We start from the raw sequence: 20,845 nt of genomic DNA on the forward strand, positions 1-20,845 counted from the left end.
AAGTAAATAAAAAGCTAACGGAGCTAATGGGGCTGGGCTGTGGTGCAGGCTGATGAGCAGCCTGCTGCAATAAATCACTCTGACCATGAGGTCATGAGTTCGAGGCCAGCCCGTGGCGGGTTGAGCAACCCGAAAGATAGTTGCATCCATCAAGTAGGAAATAAGGTACCACTTATAAAGTGGGGAGGCAAATTTAACTAATTTACGACATTGGAATGAGGAAGTGCTGTCACAGTGGATGATGAAGCAGCTGCTCCCCCCTGTAGCCAGAATCGAACATCCCCTCAGGAGAAGGCTAAATTGCCTCTGCGTCTGTCTCTGTCTCGGTTCTATGTGTATATAGGCATTGAATGTTTGCCCTATATGTATATAATGTGATCCGCCCTGAGTCCCCTTTGGGGTGAGAAGGGCAGAATATAAATACTGTAAAATAATAATAATAATAATAATCAATAGTGTAGGACCAGTAATATATGTGGTCTCTACAAAATAAATCTTATTTATTATTAGAATAGCATGTTAAAATCATTTTTATTGATATTTTAATAATGTGGTTAATTTAACTGGTATTTTTCCTAAGTACAGTTTAAAACTGTTATTGAAAACCTTTTATTTATGGTTTTTGTCAGCGTATTTTATTTGCATTGGCAACTGCCTTGCATCCCAACCCTGGGAGAAAAGTTGGATATAAATCAAGTAAATAAATAATTATGTTTGTTGTGGCAGTGAAAATAGCTACTAAACTCTTCCTTGTTCTTTGTTACTGTACTGAGGTAGGTTCATAAGTTAGTTCCTGTTTAGATAACAACTTTCTTTTATGACAAAGCTATGAATGAAACAGCATGTAAACAAGGAGAAGGGCATGCTTCATGCTCTTCCTTTTCTTCCCTGCTTTCCTGTATCTGAGATCTTTGTTATCCATGTACCCGGAGAATACATATGTGTGGTTCTGCTTAAGATGACAAGTCTAATTTTCCCAAAAAGGTTCTATACCCATTTTGCGACCTTGTCAAACATGCAGCCAGAGTTATTCCCCCCCCCCCCCCAAAAAAACACATTTGTTTTGAAATATCCTGCGACCGTAGGAAAGAGAGCTTCAACACAGTTTTGTGAAAGTCAGAGTATTATCCTATGGGATTGAACCACTGAAGAACAGAGTATAGTTGAAACATATTTGACTATTAGACTTTCACTGAGTTTAATTAAAGCTGTTCTTTGACTGACAGCATGACCTATAAGATTGTTTATCAACTGTACCTTCAGTAACACCTTTTAAATCTTAACTCCGGCACAGAAAGTCTCAAGACAAAATCTGATCTTGGTGGAGCAATGCAGATAAAGTTCTGCAATTCCCATTGAGAACTGAGAGATAAAGTCAATTGATAACATAAATTAAAAGGAGCAAGTTTGTCACTGCAGGTACTCTGAATCAGAGGGGCCCCATGAGTGGCCTCTTCCACATAGAAAGATGAGATTTATCTGTTTACAGGTAATTTATGTGTTTCAGCAAAGAACTTTGTTTATGAACTAATTGAATCAAAGCTGTGAATGGTAGCCTTTGCAGCTGACCAGATACACTTAACACTATCACCCATGCTAAATGCACCCAAAATAGTATTTATTTATTTACTCTGCTTATTTCCCGCCTTTCTCTACCCTGAAGGGGGACTCAAGGCGGCTTTGCATATGCCTTTAGACAACAAATAATTAAATACTTTTAAGTTAAAATTTAACAATTAGAGTTAAAAAGCATATTAATAGTATATTTTTGGGGGGGAAATGCTGAAATTTGCCAATTGATCTCACAATTGTATAAAAAAATGTTCATGCCATCAGCCTGAACAATTTCAATGACAATGCGAAGGCATGGTTGTGGTGGAGACAAACTTTGCCCAACTTTCTTGACATCTGTTGTTTTGGCTTTCACCAGTAAGAACCCTAATAGGAGAAAATAATTGGAGAGTAGAGTTCAAACACCAATAATAATAATAATAATAATAATAATAATAATAATAATAATAATAATTTGGACAGAAAAACAAGAAAACTTGTGACCATTCATCATTCACTGCACCCTCGCAGTGATGTTGACCGGCTATATCTGCCTAGAAGATTAAGTGGCAGAGGACTCTTACAACTCAAACAAGCAGTCAAAGAAGAAGAACATGCCCTGGCAGAATATGTAAAGCAAAGTGAAGAACCTGCTTTGATTGAAGTCAAAAATCAGAAACTCCTCAAAGCACAGCAGACAAAAAATCAGTACAAGAAAACCACACTACAAACTAGAGCTGACAGCTGGCACAACAAAATATTGCATGGAAAGTTCCTTGACAAAATTGAAGGAAAAGCTGATAAGAAGACCTGGCTATGGCTCACGAATGGGACCCTGAAGAAGGAGACAGAAGGCCTGATCCTTGCAGCCCAGGAGCAAACCATCAGAACAAATGCAATTAAGGCCAAGATCGAAAAATCAGCTGATGACCCAAAATGCAGACTGTGCAAGGAAACCTACGAAACCATTGATCATCTCCTCAGCTGCTGTAAGAAAATTGCATAGACAGACTACAAACAGAGGCACAACTATGTGGCCCAAATGATTCATTGGAACTTATGCCTCAAGTACCACCTGCCAGCAGCAAAGAACTGGTGGGATCACAAACCTGCAAAAGTATTGGAAAATGAGCACGCAAAGATACTGTGGGACTTCCAAATCCAGACTGACAAAGTTCTGGAACACAACACACCAGACATCACAGTTGTGGAAAAGAAAAAGGTTTGGATCATTGATGTTGCCATCCCAGGTGACAGTCGCATTGACGAAAAGCAACAGGAAAAACTCAGCCGCTATCAGGACCTCAAGATTGAACTTCAAAGACTCTGGCAGAAACCAGTGCAGGTGGTCCCAGTGGTGATCGGCACATTGGGTGTCGTGCCAAAAGATCTCAGCCGGCATTTGGAAACAATAGACTGACAAAATCACGATCTGCCAACTGCAAAAGGCCACCCTGCTGGGATCTGCACGCATCATCCGAAAATACATCACACAGTCCTAGACACTTGGGAAGTGTTTGACTTGTGATTTTGTGATACGAAATCCAGCATATCTATCTTGTTTGCTGTGTCATAATAAAATAATAATAATAATAATAATAATAATAATAATAATAATAATAATAATAATAATAAAAATAAAAAATACATCACACAGTCCTAGACACTTGGGAAGTGTTTGACTTGTGATTTTGTGATACGAAATCCAGCATGTCTATCTTGTTTGCTGTGTCATACAATAATAATAATAATAATAATTTTATTTTTATACCCCGCCCCATCTCCCTGAAGGGACTCGGGGTGGCTTACATGGGGCCAAGCCCAGGTCACAAACAATATAAAAACATAACAATAAAACAATAAATCAACAATAAAACAAGTCATAGGTCAAGATACAATAAATATACTATGATAAAATCTTGGGTCGGCTCTAAAAAAAAAGAACTGGGCCAAAAAAGTGCAATTAGTGTGAGATTCAATCAGGGTGAGGTAGATCCCAGAGCTATTGTCCCGTTAACACCAAGTGAAGCAAATAGTAAGAAAATATGTTTCTTCTAGTGAAATACATCTATTATGTTTCACATGTGCTTTTTCTGACCTCTCATGTTGTGTGGCTGCTCTTTCTACAGTAAACTTTTTATTTGAAAGTTCAATAGCTGAAACATGCATTTCCTTTTGAGAGAGGAAAAACATTTTACTCAAAGAGGGAATGAATCCCTTTGCATTTTGTTTTGCTTACTGTAGGAGCCCCCATCGCCATGGTCTCCTTGTTTTGGTCTCTACCCTGTTTCCCCTAAAATAAGACATCCCCAAAAAATAAGACCTAGAAGAGGTTTTGCTGAATTGCTAAATATAAGGCCTCCCCCAAAAGTAAGACCTAGCAAAGTTTTTGTTTGGAAGCATGCCCGGCGCCCACCAAACAAAACACCATAGCATGCAAGATTGGTAAATATACATACCAGTTGTATATGGAAATAATGATAGTATAGTAGAGTCTCACTTATCCAACATTCGCTTATCCAACGTTCTGGATTATCCAACGCATTTTTGTAGTCAGTGTTTTCAATAAATCGTGATATTTTGGTGCTAAATTAGTAAATACAGTAATTACTACGTAGCATTACTGCGTATTGAACTACTTTTTCTGTCAAATTTGTTGTATAACATGATGTTTTGGTGCTTAATTTGTAAAATCATAACTTAATTTGGTGTTTAATAGGCTTCTCCTTAATCTCTCCTTATTATCCAACATATTCTGCTGGCCCGTTTATGGATTGGATAAGTGAGACTCTACTGTATCAAGAAATTTTTGACAGAAGTCACAGTTTGTCTGATTTGGCTATGTTGGTTTGTGATGACAACTACTGTACAGTATATAATAAATGTTCATTTTTTGTTCAACAATAAATGTGAATTCTTCTTCATGGAAAAATAAGACATCCCCTGAAAATAAGACCTAGCACATCTTTGGGAGTAAAAAATAATATAAGACACTGTCTTATTTTCGGGGAAACACGGTATGCAAAGGGCCCCATATGTGCACACTTTTCGGAGTCGTCCTCTTTACAGGGATACTGGCTTCATAAGATTCCTTAGGGCAATTTTATTCCAGGTGACTGTAATACAGTAGAGTCTCACTTATCCAAGCTAAACGGGCCAGCAGAACCTTGGATAATAAGGAGGGATTAAGGAAAAGCCTATTAAACATCAAATTAGGTTATGATTTTACAAATTAAGCACCAAAATATCATGTTATACAACAAATTTGACAGAAAAAGTAGTTCAATACAAAGTACTGTTATGTTGTAATTACTGTATTTACCAATTTAGCACCAAAATATCATGATATATTGAAAACATTGACTACAAAAATGCATTGGATAATCCAGAACCTTGGATAAGCGAGTCTTGGATACTCTACTTGGTGGGTGGGTTGTGCTTTGATTTTATTCTGTATCATACAATTTCAATTGAAAAAATTAAAAACTGATTTCCATGTTAAAAGAAGAAAGGTACTAGTTCATATGTGCATATGAGGACCAAATTATACTAACAGCGTTTCATTCTTTGTCATTCGTCCATTGTTCATTTCTAAGAGCATAATTATGACTAATTGGCTGACACATCTTACTGCTGTGCTCTGCCCTCCAGTGTCCTCATGTGTATCACACAACACATTTTTGTTATATGCACACTTATTTCATTGTACGATTTCTTTATGGAGAATCTTTGCCAATGCTTCCATTTAAGTGAGCTGTCAATATCATCATAGATCACGGTCTTGAATGTTTTCCTCCTTTTGTTTGCCAGAAAAATGAGGCAATCATTGTTGTCTTGTTTGTGCATATTTTCTGTTCATATTTACCTGCCAATTTAAAATGCTTTAAAAAAAAACAAAATAGAGTTTCAATTGAAAATAACATAGTCTAATCTCATTTTCCCTCTTCTGGTTAGGTTATCATTAAAATACGCCAATGTAAGCAGTATCAAGAACCTGGAAATAAGGTACATTTACAAATAATTTTTTTCTGACTAAGCTTTGGGGAGTGGCTGTAAAACAAGAATATAAAATTATATGCAAATTATTATGTTCCTCGTTTTCGCCTGAAGAGATGGTATTGGATTGGATTCAAAGGACTGTGCAACTTGTCCCAAAGAGCTGTAGTCTTTTGTATGCAATTTACCATTCTGTTCCTTTGGTAAACTGCTTTTGAAATGAAATGGAATTGACATCTGGGTTGTTTAGATTATTAAAGCAGGGAAACAAAATTGCAGTTCCCACTTATGTATGCATCCAAAGCAGTATAGACATCCTATTGAATGTAATGGGTCTAACTTCTAACTTAGTTATACTACTACAATAGGAGCCCCTGGTGGCGTAGTGGACTAAAGCCTCGTGACTTGAAGGTTGGGTTGCTGACCTGAAAGCTGCCAGGTTCGAATCCCACCCAGGGAGAGCGCGGATGAGCTCCCTCTATCAGCTCCATGCGGGGACATGAGAGAAGCCTCCCACAAGGATGGTAAAAACATCAAAACATCCTGGCGTCCCCTGGGCAATGTCCTTGTAGACAGCCAATTCTCTCACCCCAGAAGCGACTCAAGTTGCTCCTGACACAAAAAACCTACTACTACTACAATAATAATAACAATGATAATAATAATAATAATAATAATAATAATAATAATAATAATAATAATCAGCAGCAACAACAACAACAAGCTGAAGCTAAATCCAGACAAGACAGAAGTCCTCCTGGTCAGTCGCACAGCCGATCGGGGTATTGGGTGGCAACCTGTGCTGGACAGGGTTACATTCCCCCTGAAGTTGCAGGTCTACAGTTTGGGGGTCCTCCTGGACTCTACGCTGACACGTGAAGCTCAGGTATCAGTGGTGGCTGGGAGGGCCTTTGCACAGTTAAAGCTTGTGCACCAGCTGTGACCGTACCTCGAGAAACCTGACTTGGCCACGGTGGTCCTGGCCCTTGAGCACTCTAATTGGAGGTCAGCTGTGATCAGCAGTGCTGCAGAGTTCGAAGAGGCACGAATGGAGGGCTTAAGGGAGAAACGTGCCAAGAGGAAGGCCCGTCAAGCCAACCCTGATCGGGACCACCTTCCACCTGGAAACCGGTGTCCTCACTGTGGGAGAACATGCAGATCAAGAATAGGTCTCTTCAGTCATCTACGGATCCATCCCCAAGACAACAGAAACGGAGGACCATCATCCTCAAACTATGAGGGATCGCCTAAGTAAAAAAAGTAAGTAAAAAACGTGCAATGTACTCTACGTGGGACTGCCTTTGAAGATGGCTCAGAAACTTCAACTAGTATAATGAACAGCAGCCGGGAGCAAATTATAGGGAGAGGACTACTCCCCCTATTGAAACAGTTCCACTGGCTGCTGATAAATGTCCGATCCTAATTCAAAGTGCTGGTTAAATTCCTAAACGGTTCAGGTCCTGCCTATCTTTGGGATCACACCTCCTATTATGTACCTGCACAAACCCTATAATCTACCGGGGAGGCCCTTCCCGCTTTCGTCTCAAACACAATTGGTGGGGATGAGAGAGGGGGCCTTCTCGGTCGTGGCCCCCCGGCCCTGGAACTCTCTTCCGAGAGAAATTAGACTAGCGCCCACACGGACTTCATTCTGGAAAGATCTGAAAACCTGTTTTTTTCAAGCCACTTTCAATTAAGATGAACCGTCCCTATCTATATCCTAGCATTCTGCACTTTATCACTGTCCCATGCTATTAGTACTCCTAATATATTGCCCTACTTTAACTTTATCCTTCTCCCTCAAGACTGAAGATCGAAGTGCTAATTATGTTGCCTTGGTCATTGACTATGTTTTTATATTGTGATGCTGTATTTTATATTTTTGATGTATTAATTTGTTGTGATTGGAAATGCATTTTATACTGTTGTATTTTATTGTATATTGCTGCGTCTGGTCCCCATGTGAGTTGCCCCAAGTCCCCCCAGGGAAATGGGGCAGGATACAAGAATAAGGTTGTTGTTGTTGTTGTTGTTGTTGTTGTTGTTGTTGTTATAACAACACTTAATTTATATTCCGCCCTTCTCCCCGAAGGAACTCAGAGCGGATTACAGTTTATAAAGTAGACACAAGCAAATGTTCAATACCTTATTACAATCACATAGAATGAGACACACAACACAGACAAAGGCAAAGGTTTCTCCTTTCATTTCCGGCTTCTGGAGGCGGTCTCATCTCTGTTCTTGGAAGGTGCTGGTCTCCATTTCCAAGCCAAGGAGCCTGCGTTGTCACCTCCTGGTCATGAAGCCGGCATTACTTTAGATAGATTGAATCCACTAGCCTTGATAAAGCTTTGCATTGCTTGAAACATGTTGTGTCATAATTCCCATTTCTCTCTGAGATCTTCTTTTTGTACTGAAAGCCACCCCCAATAAATATTTATCAATAGTTAAGACAGATTCAGTCAAAATGAAAAGATGGCTCTCTACACTCCCAACATTCATACGCATGCCATGATATCCATATACATGAGCTCATATACATACACACATTGTTAACAATAGTTAATCATTATGACCAACTCTCTTTAAATATGTGCGTGTGCAATTTTAAATTGAAATAATTAAAAATACCTTTTCACCAGAGAAGGTACTGCATTTAAAATACAATGTTTATGTACAAAGTTTATGTCCTAAACTTCTAAAACATGTCCTTGGGAGAGCTCTTCCAGTTCTTCCTTTCCACTTTATTAGTGCATTCTATACTTCTAATTCATCCATAGTTTCTATAAGAATTAGGATGGATCTACACTGCCATATAATCCAGTTCAAAGCAAATAATCTGGATTTTATATGGCAGTGTAGAAGGGGCCTTAGGAAGCTTTTGAGCTGTAGTAGACTTTCACTTAAGCCTTAGAAACAGCCCTTCTCTCCCACATAATGGCCATTGTACTGGACTCCTCTGAAGGAAAACAGTTCCACCTTCTCTAACTGTTGAAAGAAAGGGAGAAGGACTTAATAATCTTCTTTAAGGAATAAACAGGTATGGCTTTACACCTGACTGTTATTTATTTATTTATTTATTTGCTTTACTTCTTCCTTGCCTTTCTCTACCTCGGAGTGGTCTCAAGGCGGCTTACATAGAGGCAATTATTCAATGCCTTAAAAATATAAAATACAGACATTAAAATTAAATTAAATTAAAATCTGACATATTAAACATTTAAAACATTACATTACATAAGAAATCACACCATCCAAAGTCATAGTCCAGGCCTTTCCATAGTCATTCCATATTTTCCAGACCTGTCATTGCCCTGCTTTATTCACTAAAAGACTGATTCTACAGCCAAGTTTTTACCGTTCTTCTAAAGGCTAGGAGGCTGATCTAATGTCGCTAGTATCGGTATCACATACAATGAAGACTTTAGTCCTAAACAATGTATAATTGTGAAATGACCCACAGACAAATCATATTATAAAAAACTGTTTTCCATAAAATTTGTTTCTAAAGTCTATCTTTTGGAAAGGAACGAGCCATTACGCTCCATGCTTGCATGCCTCAACATGGCAATCACTTGAAATGTCTTTTTTACTGCCAAACTACATAGCTTCAAATTCAGACCAAATATAATCCCCTCTGCCACCTGTTTTTAGATAGGAAAGAAGATTCTCCATTCTAAATAAATGTATTTTATGTTTGTCTCCTTTCTAGATTTGTGATGACCAACAAGTTCTATAAAGGCTCTGCTCGAAACTGGTTCACTTTAGATTTTGTTTATATTCAAAAAGACGATGAGAGTGTTGTTCAATTTAATGTCACAGACATCTCTGGTCCTGCAGAGTATTCATTTCATTGCCAGTTGGTAGGAACTGGGCACCATCAAGGTGTGACTCTGATTCCAAAAGATGATAAACAACAAAAATGGGAGATTGGCATTTCTGAATTCCAGGTAAGAACATATTACAGTTTCTGATGCTATCCTAAGAGTCATTACTTGCAGCAGGATGTTCTGAAAGATTTATATAAAAAAATATATCACCTTCACTACTTCTTTCTTAATAGAAATTTAATAGGAAGCCATTACCTATCAATTTCCTACACTTGGTTCAAATCTGTGTTGAACATCTCAGGAGATGAGGAGGGAGCAGAAAGAAGGGAGGGGTGCAATATGATATAAAAGTGTCAGGGAAAATAACAAAACTCTTCAACAATATCATAAATCCATTAATAGATTTTGTTGTACAAATATCTCCTGATGCTTCTCCCACATATATGGCAGGCATCCTCAGAGGTTGTGAGGTCTGTTGGAAACTAGGAAAGTGGGGTTTATATATCTAAGGAATGTCCAGGTTGGGAGAAAGAACTCTTGTCTGTTTGAGGTAAGTGTGAATGTTGCAATTGGCCGTCTTGATTAGCATTTAATGACCTTGTAGATTCAAAGCCTGGCTGCTTCTTGGTTGAGGGAATTCTTTGTTGGGAGGTGTTAGCTGGCTCTGATTGTTTCTTGCCTGGAATTTCCCCTGTTTTCTTAATGCTGTTCTTTATTTACTGTCCCGATCTTCCCTCAACCAAGAAGCAGCCAGACTTTGAATCTGCAAGGCCATTAAATACTAATCAAGGTGATCAATTGTAACATTCACACTTGCCTCAAACAGGCAAGAGTTCTTTCTCCCAACCTGGACTTTCCACAGATATGTAAACTCCACTTGCCTAATTTCCAACAGACTTCACAACCTCTGAGGATGTTTGCCATAGATGTGGGCGAAACATCAGGAGAGAATGCTTCTGGAACATGGCTATACAGGCCAGAAACCTCACAGCAACCCAGTGATTCCAGCCATGAAAGTCTTCAACAACACAATAATATCACTCTTCCTCATTTAATACTCATAACAACCACTATCTTGAAAGAAAAGGACTAGCCACAGATTGCTCAGTAAGAATTGGAACCTGGATGTGCCAAGTATCACATCAAAACGCTCATCAATGTGAATAGAAAGAATACTTATGAATTCCTCATTCTTGGTAAGAAACAGTGCCTTGATGTATCAAGACATATTGCCAAGAAAATAGTTGACCTCCATAAGATCTTTTCACTTTTGGGGATTTGGGTGTGTGTGCGTACACAGAAAGCAATGTTCTGTTGTACAGGTTTTTGTACATTTTATTTTTTGCATTAGAACTTTCTGGAAAAAAAGCCTCAATGTACAAAGAATATGAGAAATTCTACATAATTTCACCCAGTGGGGAGAAAAATATAAAATTTCCTTTCTTCCTTGATACTCACATATTACCTTCCAGACCACAGCCGATCGGGGTATTTTCATGTCAGGAGCGACTTGAGAAACTGCAAGTCACTTCTGGTGTGAAAGAATTGGCCATCTGCAAGGACATTGCCCAGGGGATACCCGGATGGTTTTGTGTGTGTGGATGTTTTACCATCCTTGTGAGAGGCTGCTTTTAGCCCCCACATGAAGCTGGAACTGACAGAAGAAGCTCATCTGTGCTCTCCACAGGTTCAATTCAAACCAGCAACCTTCAGGTCAGCAACCCAACCTTCAAGTTAGCCGTCCTTCCAGCATAAGGGTTTAACTCATTGTGTCACCAGGCTTCTGAAGAACAAATACAAGCAATTAAAACCATAAAAATGTGAAATATTTTATCAACACATTAACATTTACTTAATTTTTTATAAATCAGTCTAAAATAATTCTAAGAAACAATTAAAAGTCAGAGCAACACAATTTCAATCACTAAAGGCCATGCAGAATTTTACTGTCTTAGCTGCTCACCAGAAGTTCAAAAAAGGTGAACTCAGCCTAATGTAGGGTAGGGAGCTCCACAGTTGTGATGCTTCTACAGAGAAAGCCCTGTTATGTATAAATACCAACCAATTTTCACAAGGTGTTGGCACACATAATAGGGCTTCCTCTGAAGATCTCAAATTTGGGCAGGCTCATAATGTAAGAATCGGTCTTTATGGGAGAGTGAAGATCAAATTAATATTTGCATCCATACTCTCCTTTTACACTTTCACATCTACTAAAATAGCTAAATAAAAAACACAGACATTTCAATAAATTTGGAGATTTCTGCAAAATTGATCTGTCTGAGTCACAATAAATTAGTGGGAAACATTCAGTGCATTGAGCAATCACATGCCTATTATGTCAGTTAAAAGGCTTTCAGGTGAACGGCACCAAGTGAGACATCTGACTAAAATGCAAGTCTGCACAGACAGTCGTATACTTACTTGATTACTATCATTAAAAATCAGGCAGCTTCCTCCTTACAGCTTTATTCAGCGTCAGTTTAAATCATGCATGCTGATCAACAAAACCTAAAGCATGGAAGAGTTTATAACATTGTACGTATGTAATGTGGGCACCCTGTTAAACAATTGATGTTTGCAACCAATGCATATGATTCCTAGGCAGAATTTTTCCTCTAGCGCAATGGTTCCCAACTTGTGGATCCCCAGATGTTTTGGCCTTCAACTCCCAGAAATCCTATCAGTTGGTAAACTGGCTGGGATTTCTTGGAGTTGTAGGCCAAAACACCTGGGGACCCACACGTTGAGAACCACTACTCTAGCAGGAGACTTATCCTGGATCCAACTCAAACAAATGTAGAAAACGTGAAAGCCACAGTCATTGCCTAAAAACCTTGAGAAATCTTGTTTGAAAGAGACAAAACAACAACAGCCCAATGCTGTTTTATATGCTTTTCTAATTTTGGCACTGACAGACTGCAGAGGGTTTCATCTTTACTTTTCTGCCAGAATACAATTGCCTTTTATCATTCATTCATGCACACAAAAATACATCTGAATGCAGAAAACACAATGAGCATTGTTAAAACCAATCAAGGCTTTGGGGGGCAGTTAAATCTCTAGCCTAGTCTGACTTTTTGATGGGAATATCAATATTGCTGCACCCTGTAAATTCACTTTTCCTGCCATCAGCTCCTGCAGGCTTCTTCTGAAAAAACAATTGAATAATAACAAATCTTATTTACATTTACATCAATCAGTAAGTCCCGAATAAGTCATGTGTATTAGAATCAATCCCACATACTATCCAATTGTCCTGATTTAGAAGGGACAGTCCTGATTTATCCTGTTGACACAATTTTAATCTGCTTTTAGAATATCCCAATTCCTCTTCACACTTTCCCCCTTTGTCTCAAGCTCATAATGGAGAAGTACTATGCAGTCACTTAACTTAGTAGGGAGGAAATGGCCACATGACCTTGGAGATGTCTATGGACAATGCCGGCTCTTTGGCTTAGAAAAGGAGATGAGCACCAACCTCCAGAGTCGGACACGAATAGACTTTACCTTTACTTTATGCTGGGTTTACGAACAATGTTTTTGGAGTTTTATCTAATTTCAGGAATATTTAAAAAAATTAAAAAATACATTTCTGATCAAACACTGCACCGTTTTTGTAGATAATCATTTTGGTATGCATTCCACAAATACACCTTATGATCATCATCATTATCATAGGCCAGTGGTTCTTAACCTGTGGGTCCCTAGGTGTTTTGGCCTACAACTCCCAGAAATCCCAGTCAGTTTACCAGCTGTTAAGATTTCTTGGAGTTGAAGGCCAAAACATCTGGGAACCCACAGATTGAGAATCACTGTCATAGGCTATCACTCGTGGCTGAGTAGGATTGTCTTCCAAGTGTAGAGTCTTGGCGGTGGGTTTGCAAATGACTATGGAGACTCTGGATCCACATGATCTTTCACAGTGAGGACATTTCCAGATGGAAAGTGGTCGCAACAAGTGTTTGCTTGATGTCCTTCCTCTTGACATATTTCACCCTTTTGCTCTCTATTTCTGACTTTTCAAAATCCCATCATTCATATGGTGTTACCTAGTACGGTCTGCATTCCCCAAACACACCTTATGACCTAGATTTTGGTTTCATTTCCTTGTTATGAGCATTTATCTGATATCAAGGAACCATTTGAACCATATTGTTTGTCATTTATTAACTGATCGAGTCCCTATTAAATTTACAATAGTCTTTGTTTACCTCAGTGCAGTTACTTGTTCTGATTTATGAGTGTCCAGTGAAAAGGGAATTGAAGAAGCAAGGGAACAAGGGTATGAGAAAAGAAATAGATCTGGAAGAACTCATCTTGGAACGATAGGCTACAGGAGGCAAAGGTTTTTAATGGAAACTATTATTTTAATTAGAAAAAAAACCCCGCTAGAATGTATGTACAGAGTTTAGGAAAATCAGAAAGAAGAAGAAGGGAAAAAAATCCAAGGGAGCCAATTAGAAAGGGTATGACTTTCACTCATTTCCCTAAATAGAAACTACTTTTGCACTCTGAACCTAGTTTCCAGAAGTTGAAGTAAGCGGAAATTGAAAGAGGAAAGTGAAAAGAGAGGAGAGAAATCATAACAGTTTAAAAGTGGTTAAGAAAGTGGGACAGCAGAAAATTAAACAAATCAGAATAGTTGGATGCAAATGTCTGGAGTGTACCTTGAATAGTCTAAGCCAGGCCCGCACAATTTGGGGCCAAAAGTAGATAAGCTAAGCCTCCTGGGATTTTGTGTGTGTGTGTGAGGAGTGACTTGTTGCTTTTGGTGTGAGAGAATTGACTGTCTGCAAGGATGTTGCCCAGGGGACGCCTGGATGTTTGATATGTTATCATCCGTGGGAGGCTTCTCTCCTGACAGACAGGAGCTTATCCTGCTCCCCAGATTCGAACCACCAACCTTTAATGATATTGAGATTGTTGTTGTGTGACTTCACTCTAACCCCCACTTTCTGTCCTTTACAATTGAAGTAAATGTCTTCCATTCTGGGAGAAAAGTAGCATGTAAATGAAGTAAATACAATATAATACAACACAATAGTGGCAGTTATATCCTGAAATAGAGGAATTCAGAAAGTACTTAAACTCAGGGAAATTAAAAAGACTGACACAGCTGGGTGAATCTCTCTGTAAATCAATACTCAGCTCTCCCATTCACAACTAGACTATGCGAATCCAACTTTTTAATTATTACACAAAGTCTCGTGATATCTGGAACAAGCTTTGTGAACCTTATCACAACATAATTCTGATTATTATTATTTTTCAAGCTATTCAGTCCCAAAGTAAGTATACTTGGAACTTAGGGACACTGAAGTCGATGGGAATAGACAACCACAGTTCTCTCCATCCCATCCTTTATCATAAATCCATTGATTTCACAAGCACGGATAAGGTCCTTATGAAGGAGATTTGTGGGAAGTGGTGATTTGTGCTAACAGCTATTTTAATAATGAAACAGAAAAGTCAACTTGAAAAATTAGTGGGCCAACATCTATGTATGTTATCATGAGTATTTTTTTTAAAAAAAAGCTATTCAGCAAAAAAAAAAAGTGATTTCTATGGAATTTCTGAAGAATTAACAGTGTAGCGGGAAAATTATGCTGCCTTTTGTTATGGCAGTTGGACGTCAGCTTTATAATATTGTATCAGTTTTTTTAAATGATTTATTATTCACACGCTCTTGGAATCCTTGCCTCAAGCCATAAGGAGAGGCGGATAATAAATAAATTATCATTATCATCTCTTGTGATGGAGAACACCATATTCCTGAAAGTAATACATATGGCAAAATTTATATTATTCCCCAAAGTTATTCAGCCTAGCTAAAACTGAGGGCATCATGTTTAAAAGATAGTTGAACATTTCTTTTATGTCTATGGAACAAAGTCTCCAGAAAAATTCACAGCATAATTTGTACTCTTCCTGAAATAAACTTTCTTGAAGGAGTTGGTACCCATAGTAGATCTTAAAAATATAGATAATGCTACTGTGCTAAAAGGTAGTTAAAAGTTTTCCCCTGAGGAGGTCAAATCCACCCTCCAGGCGAAAGCATGCAGAATTCATTGATTTTCACACATGTGCCTTATTCCCAAAGCAGAATTATATGACTCTGAGTGATTTAAATAAACACTAGGTATGGCATCAAATTCCAAATTAAAACCCACGGTATTCCAAATTCATCTGCTCCTTATCAGATGAAAATGATTGGGAAAGGTTTCATTGTGAAATATTTCAGAAGATAGGAAATAATAATAATAATAACCTGCATGCATTATTCGCCAATGCAGCATATAGTCCTAGATACTTGGGAAGTGTCTGACAATCCAATACAACAGCCAGCATAGTTATCTTGTTTGCTGTGTACTAATCTTGTTGTGTATATAATAATAATAATAATAATAATAATAATAATAATAATAATAATAATAATAGTAATAGCAACTTTATTTATACCCCACCCTATCTTCCAGGGACTTGGAGCAGCTTCCAATCATAAAAAATATAATAGATACATAAAACAACTGGGTGACATAATGCATTAAGACAAGTCAAGCTGAACAGAAAACAACGAACACACAAACAATTATTACATAAAACAATTTAAACAAGCTTTTAAAAGTCCAAGTCACATTCTCTCAGCCTCGGAGGAAGGCAATGGCAACCCGCTCCTGAACAAATCTTGCCAATAAGGCCACCATTGATCAAAGATGACTTGGGGCACACAACAACAAGTTACATTGGGAACCTCTCACACATACATAAGATGGGCTAAGAAGCAATACATAAATGCTCTAAATACATACATTTGGGAGTTTTAACTTAGTCACAGGTATGATCAGAAAGGTTGCAGGTTCGAATCCGGGGAGTGGGGTGAGCTCCTGCTGTTAGCCCCAGCTTCTGCCAACCTAGCAATTCAAAAACATGTAAATGTGAGTAGATCAAGAGGTACCACTTTGGCGGGAAGGTGATGGTGCTCCATACAGTCATGCCGGCAACATGACCTTGGAGGCATCTACAGACAACGCCGGCTCTTTGATTTAGAAATGGAAATGAGTACCAATCCCCAGAGTTGGATACAACTAGTCTTAATGTCAGGGGAAAACCTTTACCTTTACATATATGCATACATAAATATCTCTTGCTCTGGTTTTAGTTGTTAGACACATGAATGCAGAGCTTGGGAAAAATACCTTTTGCACTGTAACTCCCAAAATCTACCTGTCACCATGATCACTGGCTCTACCTGTTTTGAGTAGAAAAGTCTAGTAACATTGGAGTGAGAGAGTTAACAGGTGCTGCATTTTTTTCCTGGCACATACCCCAAAATAAATGACATTTTTCCAGGTTTGACATGCAACGTTCCTGTGGTTAAAGAAACACTACAGACGTGTGGTTAATGATCATCCCGCCTGTTGAAGCAGGACATGAAGTACAGGTTCTTGGCTCAACACTCTTCTTTTTTCTTTTCTTTTGCAGATCCAAGCTTTCAATGTTAAAAACATCACATTTGCCTATGCAAGTGACTGCACCTCATTCTTCACCCCTGCAATATGGATGGGTTTGGTCACTTCCTTCGTTTTATTATTGATCCTTACCTATGGAATCCACATGATTACGAATCTCACAACAAACAGTCGATTTGATGATCCTAAAGGCCCAGCTCTTTCCATCCCTCAGACAGAGTAGCCACAAAGGAACAATCCAAATCATTTTCAACCTCCTAGACTATCAAAAGATAAATGAATAGGCAATAAAATGTTCAAGCTTTTAAAAATAAATGAGTGACTCTCACAATTCTGCCAGTTGTTCCTGGCTTTTAAAACTGGCTGTCTAAATGAAAACCCAGAGCCAGTGCTTTAAGCCTTCACAGGCAAAAATTGTTCATCACCAAAAATCAGTAGTTAATGTCATCAACTTCATGAGTGTCACCTTAGAAGTTTTATATTATATTGTACAAGTATTTTGGGAAAGAAGAATGGGACATTTTAAAAGAAACTGGTTAAGAGTGATGGCACAAATTGAAGAGGTCTATCTGGGCAAAATCAGAGGTATGATGATGGTGATGGTGATGTTTATTTGTGCCCAGCTTTTTTCTCAGCATCAATTACCAATATACCTTAGATAATTTTGAAAAGAAAGGTATGGTAGATATGTCTCAATTTTAAAAAACACTTCTGCAAACACCAAAGCTTCCTGGGCACTCTGGGCTCCTTTTGAAAGATTTATATAACACTTAGATTGACTTGATTACTCTTCTCTTTTTGTCTTTCAGTCATCCTATGATGAAATGAAGGTGTGGCAATGCAGTTGCAATTTAGAAAAGGATTATTATTATTATTATTATTATTATTATTATTATTATTATTTGATACAGAACAAAATTAGTACACAGCAAGCAAGATCACTATGCTGGCTTTTGTATTGGATCACACATCGGATACTTCCCAAGTGTCTAGGACTGTGTGATGTATTGGTGAATAATGCAAGCAGATCCAAGTAGGGTGGCCCTTTGCAGGTGACAGATGGTAATTATATCAACGCCGATGGTTTTTAAGTGTAGTCCAAGGTCTTTAGGCACTGCATCCAGTGTGCCGATCACCACTGGGGCCACCTTTACTGGCTTGTGCCAGAGTCTTTGCAGTTCTATCGTCAAATCCTCACATTGTATCACCTTTGTCAGTTGCTTCTCCTCAATTCTGCTGTCACCTTCGATTGCAACATTGATGATTCATACATTGTTTTTTAACACGATTGTGAGGTCAGGAGTATTGTGCTCCAAAACTCTGTCAGTCTGAATTCGAAAGTCCCAGAGTAGTTTGACATGTTCATTTTGTGTAACTTTATCAGGCTTGTGATCCCACCAGTTCTTTGTCACAGGCAGATGGTATTTGTGGCACAAATTTGAATGGATCATTTGAGCAATGGTATTATGCCTCTGCTTGTAGTCTGTCTGCACAATCTTCTTGCAGCAGCTGAGGATGTGATCCATCATTTCGTCTGCTTCCTTGCATAGCCTACACTTGGGATCTGAGTCAACTTTTCCATTCTGGCTTTGATGGCATTTGTTCTAATTTGTTTTTGGGCTGCAAGAATCAGGCCCTCGGTCTCCTTTTACAAAGTTCCATTTGTGAGCCACATCCATGTTTTTTCCTTGTTAATTTTGCTCTCAGTTTGTACCAGGAACTGTCCATGGAGAGCCTTCTTTTGCTAGTTTACTCCTCTGCTCCGCATTGTAATTTTACGGTATTCACTCTTTGTCTTGTACACTTTAAGCAGTTTTCTACCTCCGGTGGCGCAGTGGGTTAAACTACTGAGCTGTTGACCTTGCTGACCGAAAGGTTGCTGGTTCGAATCTGGGGAGCAGGGTGAGCTCCTGCTGTTAGCCCCAGCTTCTGCTAACCTAGCAGTTTGAAAATATGCAAATGTAAGTAGATCAATAGGTACTGCTCTGGCGGGAAGGTGACGGCGCTCCATGCAATCATGATGGCCACATGACCTTGGAGGTGTCTACGGGCAAAGCCGGCTCTTTGGCTTAGAAATGGAGATGAGCACCAACTCCCAGAGTCAGATACGAATAGACTTAATGTCAGGGGAAAACCTTTACCTTTACCTACTATTGACTTCCATCAATGTTGGTTCTTGACTGTCTTTTACGTAATCTGCCAGTGCATATTTCTCTTCTTCTTGTTTCACTTGCAGAAGCACTCTGCCTCCTGATTTTCTAGGCAGGTAAAGTCTGTCGACATCACTACGTGGGTGTAATGAGTAGTGGATTGTCATCAGTTTCCTTGTTTTTCGGTCCAGATCATCCAGCTCTGCTTGCATCCAGTTCACAATTCCAGCAGTGTATCTGATGACAGGAATGGCCCTGGTGTTGATAGCCTTGTTCATGTTTCAGCCATTTAGTTTGCTCTTCAAAATTTTTCTGACCCTTTGGACATATTCTTTGCTGAACACATTTTTCACATGCCAATGCTTGATATTATTATTATTATTATTATTATTATTATTATTATTATTATTGGAATTAGAATTCTCTGCCAAACAGCTCTAGTGTGCTATACCACACTATAAACCCCAGGATTCCATAGTTTAAATAGACTCAAAGTACCATCACTGTGGAATGTGAAAAGACCTTCAGAGATCCTAAGTTCCGGATCTTTAATTAATTCGCCATTAATTTTTGCCCTCCCGTTTCTTCAGACATTTCTATCAGGAATCAGACAAAGGACAATATTCTTGTGACTAAAGCCATTTATAAAACCAAAGCAAAGCACCATCATTATAATAATCTGGTTTGGATTAATTAGAAATTAAAATATAAATACAAAGCTTAATTTGGATATTGTAGGAAGGAACCATTCACTAATAAGGGAACTCCCACACCGTGTGGATGTTGTTAAATAACAGGCAAAACCACGAAGATTTTATGCAACGTGAAACCCATTCTTAAGTTATGCAGATGCTACATCCCACGCCCAACAAAATAATACTCTCCTGGATTATGTGGATTTACAGAGGTTATTATAGTACAAAAACTATGAGTCTATACTGCACACATTCAATAATGTTTATTGTATATGTGTGAAGCTAAACTTTCTTTTGCATCTATCGCTATGTGGATCCTGTGTTTGCTGTTTATTGAGAAATCTATACATAAAGATAATTACTATTAAAATATCATTGTTTACTGTAATTATATTTTCATTTTCTTGTTCTATTATTTTCTTTGTGACTTGGGTCCCCATAAGTGGAAAGGGCTTGAAAATATTATAATGCTTGGTGAAGTGGAGAGCATTAAAAATAGGAAGATTGCATTACAGATGAATAGACCCAGGGCCTATCTACACTGCCATATAATGCAGTATCAAACTGCATTATATAGTAGTGCAGATGGGGCCTCAGTTCATAGCCCCAAGTCTGCAAAATCTGAACAGGCCTATTGAGAATAGGATGAATTGGAGATCCCTCAGGTCCCTCCCACACAGCTGAATAAAATCCCACATTTTCTGCTTTGAATTGGAATATATGACAGTGTGGATTTAGATAACCTAGTTCAAAGCGGATATTGTTGAATTTTCTGCCTTGATATTCTGGGTTATATGGCTGTGTGGATGGACCCTCATTCATGGGGTCATCATAAGACAAGGTTGGTTTGAACACTGTTGACAATATCTGGAAAAGAAAGAACATGCCACTAATAAAGTGGGGAACCCAGGCTTTAAAAATGTAGAGCTGTGCCTCATCCCCTTGTTCAAAAGCAAAAACATGCTGTTTGGGTTTGATGGGAGGCAGCAACAACCTATTCACTGAATGCATGAGCAGCCTCCACTTCTCCTTTGCATCCAATCCATAGAAACTTCTGTATTTGAGTCATGCAGAAGTGTCTGTCTCTGTATTAAGAAGATCTGCCTTTGGAGTTCAAGAAGAAGCCCCACCCTCACTCCCCATGTTATTGA

General features: G+C 38.5%; 1 protein-coding gene across 1 annotated transcript in view; it reads left to right on the top strand.

The window, feature by feature from the left end:
• LOC100552267 (V-type proton ATPase subunit S1) overlaps positions 1-20,082 on the top strand; it is an 89,309-nt gene extending 69,227 nt beyond the window's left edge. The window contains exons 8-10 of the mRNA XM_062982736.1: positions 5,506-5,556; positions 9,260-9,497; positions 16,863-20,082. Coding sequence (XP_062838806.1) covers positions 5,506-5,556; positions 9,260-9,497; positions 16,863-17,072 — 499 coding nt within the window. The 3' untranslated portion in view covers positions 17,073-20,082. The remainder of the gene's footprint in view (positions 1-5,505; positions 5,557-9,259; positions 9,498-16,862) is intronic.
• The last annotated feature ends 763 nt before the right edge of the window (positions 20,083-20,845 follow it).

The sequence above is a fragment of the Anolis carolinensis genome, chromosome 5 (genome assembly GCF_035594765.1).
Source record: "Anolis carolinensis isolate JA03-04 chromosome 5, rAnoCar3.1.pri, whole genome shotgun sequence".
NCBI classification, from domain to species: Eukaryota; Metazoa; Chordata; class Lepidosauria; order Squamata; family Dactyloidae; genus Anolis; species Anolis carolinensis.